This window comes from Salvia miltiorrhiza, chromosome 1 (assembly GCF_028751815.1).
Source record: "Salvia miltiorrhiza cultivar Shanhuang (shh) chromosome 1, IMPLAD_Smil_shh, whole genome shotgun sequence".
Taxonomy (NCBI): domain Eukaryota; kingdom Viridiplantae; phylum Streptophyta; class Magnoliopsida; order Lamiales; family Lamiaceae; genus Salvia; species Salvia miltiorrhiza.
The window spans coordinates 69,110,380-69,118,560 of record NC_080387.1 but is presented as its reverse complement, the minus strand read 5'-3'; the positions used below and the strand labels follow the sequence as shown (position 1 = coordinate 69,118,560).

The following is an 8,181-nucleotide window of genomic DNA, read 5'->3' as shown; positions in this document are numbered from 1 at the left end:
GACCAACTCAAAGAGTTCATCGAAGCAACAATGAAGAATAACTCCGATGGAAGCTCCAAGTCATCGTTAACTTACTCCAAGCCATATACTCGGCGAATTGACAGTATGAGGATGCCTCTTGGTTATCAGCCCCCCAAATTCCAACAATTTGATGGCCAAGGAAATCCGAGACAACATGTGGCTCATTTCATTGAAACATGCAACAACGCTGGTACTTATGGAGATCATTTGGTCAAACAGTTTGTTCGCTCATTGAAAGGTAATGCCTTTGATTGGTACACCGACTTAGAATCAAACTCAATTGATAGTTGGGAACAACTGGAGCATGAGTTCCTCAACCGCTTCTATAGCACTAGAAGAACTGTCAGCATGGTGGAGCTCACAAGTTCGCGTCAATTCAAAGAAGAGCCAGTCATTGATTACATCAACCGATGGAGAAACCTTTGTCTCAACTGCAAGGACCGATTGTCTGAATCATCTGCCATCGAAATGTGTATTCAAGAGATGCATTGGGGCTTGCAATACATCTTGCGAGGAATCCAGCCAAGAACATTCGAGGAACTAGCCACTAGAGCTCATGATATGGAGTTGAGCATGATGGCAAGCGGGATCGAAGGACCACCAATCCAGGAGTCTAGCAAATTCAAGCCAGAATTCAAGAAAGAAGGAAAACCATATGACAAAGCACCAAAGAAGGAATCCATGGCAGTGAAAGCAACTTCCGTGAAATTTCTAAAAAAGGAAGCTAGACAAGAAGACAACCAGAACACTCCACGAGACAATCAGAACTCTTCCCGAGACATGGGGCAAAGAAGATCTACCTTGAAAGAAATGCAACAAAAGCAATACCCTTTCTTAGACTCTGATGTTTCAGGAATTTTTGATGACCTGCTCAAAGAAAAGCTTATCGAGTTGCCAGAAATGAAGCGACCAAATGAAGCAGGGAGGACAAATGATCCAAGTTACTGCAAATACCATCGTCTGGTTGGGCACCCCATACATGATTGCTTCATCTTCAAAGACAGGGTCATGCGGTTAGCTCGAGAAGGGAAAATATCTCTTGAAGAAGACGCTACTGCTGTAAATATGGTCTCCACCGACTTGAATGACATAATAGAAGGTATTGGAGCTCTGTATGATACATCCAATCAAGTAGATGAAGAACCTGAGCTAAATATGGATGAAGACGATGATGCATTGGCAATCACATTCTCCAATGAAGACTTGCAGCTTGGATCTGAACCTCATAACAGGCCATTGTTCGTGAGTTGTTATACACAGGAGCAAAAGGTTAATCGAATTCTCATCGATGGAGGCTCGGCGGTCAATATTTTGCCACTAAGGACTTTGAAGCAATTGGGAATCCAAGTAGATGAGCTGTCAAACAGTCGATTGATGATCCAAGGTTTCAATCATGAAGGGCAAAGAGCTCTTGGAACTATAAGGTTGCGATTGCTGATGCAGGACATGGATTCGACAGCGTTGCTTCATGTTATCGATGCCAAGACGTCCTATAATATGCTTCTGGGTCGACCATGGCTTCATGAAAATGGTGTTGTTCCTTCTACATTGCACCAATGCTTCAAGTACTATCAAAATGGTGCCATAAGAAAAGTGGTTGGTGATCAAAAGCCGTTTACGGAAGCAGAATCACATTTTGCTGATGCTAAGTTCTATTTGGAAAGAACCAAAGTCTCAATGGTGAAAGATGATACATCACATGACGAGTTGAGATCTTGCCAGGAGAAAAAGAAAGAAGAATCTTTTCTGAAGATGGAAGGATTCACCATGCCTTTAACGAAGATTGATGCCAAGAAGCCAATTCACCAACCATTTGAAGGGTTTGTCCGACCAAAGCAAAGTAGCATCACAGAGCATGAAGATCTCTCAGACAAAGAACTCTCAAAGCACTTTGGTCCGAAGGCATATAAACTCCTCGTGAATGCTGGATACAATCCTCAAGAAAGCTCTATGTCAAGGTCTCATTTGGAAAAGACTGATAACGCAGGCCAAAACTCCAAAGCAGGTTTGGGATATACAGTGCAAAGCCCCATTCGAATTGCCATCAAGAGAGCCACTGCTAACTATGCTAGCACCAAGCAAATCCTGGAATCTTCAAGCAATCGGAGAACCCAAAGGGTTTCTATTTTCAATAGGATGGGTAAAATAGAAGCTCAACAAGTATCTGTCTTTAAAAGACTTGGCAAAGGCAAATCATGGAAACGAAGCAAGACAAAAGGGAGTGATGAACTGCACATAACAGAGAAATGGAGAAGTTTGATCCCTCCTCGAATGAAAAGATACACCACTTTGATTATGTCATGTGGGAAAAAAATGAAAGCTCAAATGAAGACCACCATCTTCACACGAGATGCCATAGATCAAGAAGATAGAGAAAGTGTGGCTTCCTCTTACTACACTACTAATAGTGCTAATAATCCAGTTCCTCTTCCTCATACTACTCAAAATCAAGTGCGTCGTGAAATTGCAAGTCTCGTTAGAAGTGGCGTTATCACAACAAGCGTTGCAGAGAATATAACCTTCATACGCCAGAGAAATGAAAGCATAATGACGTGTTTTGATTGCAAAGATCCTCGCCGAAAAGATGAAGACGATGTCACAGCAAACCATATCACCTCCTGCGAGAAAATGGTCGTTGGAGAAGAGAATTCGCACTTAAGCCCCAAAGAACTGGAAACTCTGGATGAAGAGAGACTAGAAGTCCAGCAAAAATTGGAATACTATCAAGCTCTTCCTTCAAGATCCTTCAACAAAGCAGTGCGAGCGCCCTCTTTTCAAATTGGAGACATGGCCCTCGCTGCAAGGAGGCCAATTGTTATCACTCTCAACGGAAAGTTCTTGAAGTACTACTATCCTTGAAGGGTGGTAGAAGTTGAAGCATGTACATATGTATATAGTTCCAAAAAAAAAAAATAAAAAAAATAAAAAAAATAGAAAAGCCAAAAAAAAATGGAAAGCATAAAAAGCCAAAAAAAAAATAGAAAAGCAGAAAAGCCAAAAAATGAGTCAGATGAAGAAAAGCAACAAAATGGAGTGTATGAAGACAGCTCCTTGACGCACGAGCCTAAACTGCATGTTACTCCTGGCCCGCATGAGTATAAACTGTGCACGGCACCCAATCTCAAACACTTGTTGATCCTATGAACTACGTTTTGACTTGATCCCTTTCAAAAGGGTACGTAGGCAGCTTAGATAATTTCTAGGTTCAGTCATGAATTGTGTTTGGCTCTTTTCAATTTATATCATCAAAGTTATGATTTAAGTTGATTATGTGAAGCCGAATATGTCTCAAATTGGGAAGAAAATCAAGCCATCAAAAGAAGCACAAGCATTTGGAGAAGATGTCCCATCACAAACCAAATAAAAATCATCAAGAGAGAAATGATAGAAATTGCGGTTTGCACCAATACTAAGCAAATGGGTCTTGATCCTCCAAAGTTCTCTGAGCAAAGATCAAAAGTGACTCTGAAGTCTTCAAAATTCCGCAGCATTTCCTCATCAACATGTGCAACTTTATGTTTGTCAAAATCTCTTTTGAATTCTGGGATTGCACCTCGGACAATATGAAAGGAGGCACTATCTTGCTTGAAGGACAACGTCATCTCTGTCTTCCACCTCTCTATCATAGCAAGCACTTCCTTGATTAAAGCAATTCGGACGATAGCTTCATTCTCCTTGGCTTAAGCATCAAGAAGAAAATACTCAATCTTCTCGAGCCGTTGTGCAGAATTCTCCCAACTTCGTGAGATGCCAAACATAACAACAACCTCACTCAAACCAGATTCAAACAATCCCAGGCCTGAGCGCACCCAAGACCTGTCAAAGAATTGAGTCATGTGGCATTGAGGTCGGCTATGCATAGACAACTTCACTTCTCTCCAAGCTAAAGTTGAATTCGTTCGTGGAGTTGAAACACATGTTCGCCAAACATAATAGAACACCATTGAGTAATCTAGCCTGCTCGAATGCGCGCAAAGAGAAAATGTAACCAGCAATCTTCAAAGGTTGGACTCACAATGGCCCAGATCCGAGCGCACCCGAAATCTGATTAAAAGCCAATTGAACCACCTGAAGTGCAAAGTAAACATCACTCAAATAAGGTCTTAGATGGTCTGCTGCCAGATTTTTGGACAAACTCTCTGAGGATGGTCTTTAGTCGGAATGATGGAGTCTGAAAAAAAAAAAAAAAAAAATGACAATAGATTCCAAACTTTGCAAATACTCAAAGCATCTCGTTTGGGGCAAAATCCGCCATCAAGTTGGTTGATAAGACTGCGTCAATCCTGAACATAACCCTCCAAGGTTGTATCACCAAGCTTTCGCTGCTGCCAACTGCAAAAAAAAAAAAAAAAAAAAAAAAAAATTGAGAATTTACTTTTATAAAAAAAAATGTGAATTTTGAGTTATTGAATTGCAATAAAGGAGACTTAAAAAGGAAATTCTAAGAGAGGATTAAGAATTGGCATGAGCCTGATCAATCTGGACCTTACTACGGAAATGGGCTAGATGAGATTTGGGCCTGTTTAGATAATTGGCTGAAAAAAAAAAAAAAAGAGCCCAATTTTCCTTTTCTCCAAAGAAAAAGGCCCAACTCAGAAATTTCTCTCTCAAAATAGAGGCCCATCAGCCTGAGACCATCTCTTTCTCTCTCTGGAAGTCGCCGCTTCGTGTAGCCATCGCCACCGAACTTTGCCACGTCTCGCCGGAGAATATGTCGCAAAAAAAAAGGGCAGCAATAAGGAGCCACTCACACCGCCGTTTCTCTCCACGCTCGACGCGATCAAAGAACTTCCTCACCGAGGACAACCCCAACTCAACCTCCATTTGCTGCACAACCTTCCCCGCAGCAGCAGATAACACCTCGTCTCTCCTTCCGCCGACGTTGCTGCTCTGAAATCGATGAGGACCCTCCGCTCGCGTCTGGATAAGCAAGGTCTACGAACAGACTCTCACCGCCATCATCATACACACATGCACGATGCTGATCCGTTCCTTTTCTTGAATCCGGCGTCGCGCCGCCGCATAGCTCCGACAACAGCCCACCCGCTGAAAGAGCACCGCCGCGGTTGACCGCCTTTGTCGACAGCAAGAGCTTCAGCAACGGCCCTTCTCCCTCCGGCCGCGGTCACCGCCATCTCCCGGCATGAGCAGCAACAGCCTCAGCCACTGCCGCGCCTCTTTCAAAGTCTGCCGGCGATGTGTGCCCTCCTTCACGTCGGAACGCTTCCTCAGATAACCGGCGACCGCTGCAAACCAAAGCCAAAAGCCACCGCCGGTGAGATAAAAATAATGATGCGGTGAAAACTTAGAGTCCTCTGAAACGGAAGCAGATACGATTTCTTAGGCATTGGAGAACATTGAGAAGATAAGATCAGAGAAGCTCTGCAGCCCGTGATTGTGCAGGACCAGCGGCTGCGGCGAGGGGATGTTCAGCTTCGACGTTTGCCTGCTCAACGAACTGGATTTGACGAGCTTGTGTGTGAGGAAGGATCTCAGCATCTGCTCCCCTTGTGACTTCTCCTCCACCTATGGCAATTCCTCTCCGACAAGAACATAGCCCGGTTGCGAGGCGAGTCGATATGCCTGGAAGGTGTTCGTAAAATTAGAGATAGCAAAGGGGCAACACCGTTGCACTTGGCAGCGCGTCAAAGACGCCCTCAATGTGTTCATATATTGTTGGATAATGGAGCCCTCGTCTGTGCTTCGACTGGTGGATATAGCTTTCCTGGTAGTACTCCTCTTCATTTGGCTGCAAGAGGTGGTTCTCTTGATTGCATCAGAGAATTGCTGGCTTGGGGCGCTGATCGACTCCAAAGAGACGCCTCAGGGCGAATACCATATATGGTAGCTTCAAGGCATCGCCATGGTGCATGTGCCGCCCTTCTGAACCCTTCGTCAGCAGAGCCTCTTGTTTGGCCATCGCCTTTGAAATTCATCAGTGAACTCAATCAGGAGGCAAAAGCTCTATTAGAACAAGCCTTGATGGAGGCCAACAGAGAAAGAGAAAAAAAACTATCTTGAAGGGAACTGTTTACTCTCTCCCGTCTCCATCAACATCCGACTCTGATGACAATATATCTGAGGCAAGCGATACAGGTCTCTGCTGCATATGCTTCGATCAAGTTTGCACGATTGAGGTTCAAGAATGTGGCCACCAAATGTGTGCACAATGCACGCTTGCCTTGTGCTGCCACAATAAGCCCAAACCAACAACTTCTAGCTCTACCCTCAAACGCCTGCAACTCTGAAACCGCCGCTGCTACTGATGCAGCCGAGTATGCTCCCTACCCGAAACTGGAGCCGGACGATGTCGCTCTAGTAGCCGATACTTGGAGCTCCGCCCCTACTCACGCCGCCACCACCATGCTCAAACCCAAAGCTTCATGCACCACCAAGATGTTTTGTGGCAAATGAACATGAGATCAAGGGAACAGATGGAATCTGGACCTTATCCAGTGCGTGAAGGTGAACCGGATTGTTCATACTACATTCGAACAGGAGTATGCCGATTTGGGCCTACATGTCGATTTAACCACCCTCCCAACAGGAAACCGGCTATTGCCACAGCAAGGATGAAAGGTGAATATCCAGAAAGGATAGGACAACCTGAATGTCAGTATTATTTAAAAACAGGGACATGCAAGCTTGGAGCCACATGCAAATTTCATCATCCTCGAGACAAAGCTGGGATTACCGGAAGAGTTGCCTTAAATGTTTTGGGCTATCCCCTTCGCATTTTGCAGAAAATCAGCATCGGATGAAGACCGCAAGAAAGCCGACAGCGGCGCTGAGCTTCGGAGATACGGTGGTGAACGTGAAGCCGTCGCCGGTGGCGGAGAAGCCCACTGCCCCGGAGAAGGACGTACCCCCGCAGCCGGAGCCCGAGCCCGAGCCGGAAAAGGTAGCGACGCCGGCGAAGGAAGTGGCAAGCAAAGGAATAAAGGAAACAAGAAAGAAAGAAATGAGCTGAAGGAGAAGCTACTGCTGTCAATACCAGGATCGCAGCATCTCTATTTATAAGCAAACTTCTCACCAAACCTCTAAACTTAGCTGTTCTTCCAGCGCCGAAGAGTGGAGTTCCAGCTGTTTTCCAGCCTGCAATAGCTCTCAAGCCAAAAAAAAAAAAAAAAAAACATTGTTGCAGACTACATTTAATGCCATAATACTTCTCTATGCATAAAACTCCTTTTTTTCAGTTATGGGGCCAAAAAAAAAAACTTGCTGCGAAAAGGATAAAAGGGCAGTGGAGTTAGCTGGAATTGAAGTTGTGTTGCTGGAAAGGGTAGCCAAATATAAAATATTGGGCCTAGCCTTAAAAAAAAAAAAAAAAAAAAAAATTCGTAGCAAGTTTGCAAAATTTTGAACTCCTAAATACGAGTATAAATTATTTACAAATTCAAATTCAAAATCAAGAAACTCCTAAATACGAGTATAAACTATTTATAAATCCAAAGAAATTCAAGAACTCCTAAATACGAGTATAAACTATTTATAAATCCAAAGAAATTCAAGAACTCCTAAATACGAGTATAAACTATTTATAAATCCAAAGAAATTCAAGAACTCCTAAATACGAGTATAAACTATTTATAAATCCAAAGAAATTCAAGCACTCCTAAATACGAGTATAAACTATTTACAAAATTCAAAATCAAGAACTCCTAAATACGAGTATAAACTATTTACAAAATTCAAAATCAAGAACTCCTAAATACGAGTATAAACTATTTAAAATTTCAAAATCAAATGAAGGACTCCTAAATACGAGTATAAACTATTTACATAAATTCAAGAAATTCAAGAAACTCCTAAATACGAGTATAAACTATTTATAAAATTCAAAGAAATTCAAGAAACTCCTAAATACGAGTATAAACTATTTATAAAATTCAAAGAAATTGAAGCACTCCTAAATACGAGTATAAACTATTTAAAATTCCAAAATTCAATTCAAGAACTCCTCGATAAGAGTTTAAACTATCAAGATAAATTTCGAGACTCGTCTATTACCAAAGACAGTGGCGGAGCCAGACTTTGAGTTCAGGGGGGTCCAATTTTTTTTAATAAAATAAATAAATAAATAATAAAAAATTCGAAATAAATAATAATCACTAATACAACTATAATGTCATTTAAATTACATAACAAGTCAAATAAACA

The 8,181-nt window shown here is 42.4% G+C and overlaps 1 protein-coding gene across 1 annotated transcript; it reads left to right on the top strand.

The window, feature by feature from the left end:
- Nucleotides 1-5,625: 5,625 nt before the first annotated feature.
- On the top strand, nucleotides 5,626-6,269 carry LOC131012217 (putative E3 ubiquitin-protein ligase XBAT31). Its single transcript, XM_057940125.1, is given in 2 exon segments — nucleotides 5,626-6,027; nucleotides 6,030-6,269. Coding segments are annotated over 2 exon segments (405 nt in total). The 5' UTR covers nucleotides 5,626-5,862.
- Nucleotides 6,270-8,181: the final 1,912 nt, after the last annotated feature.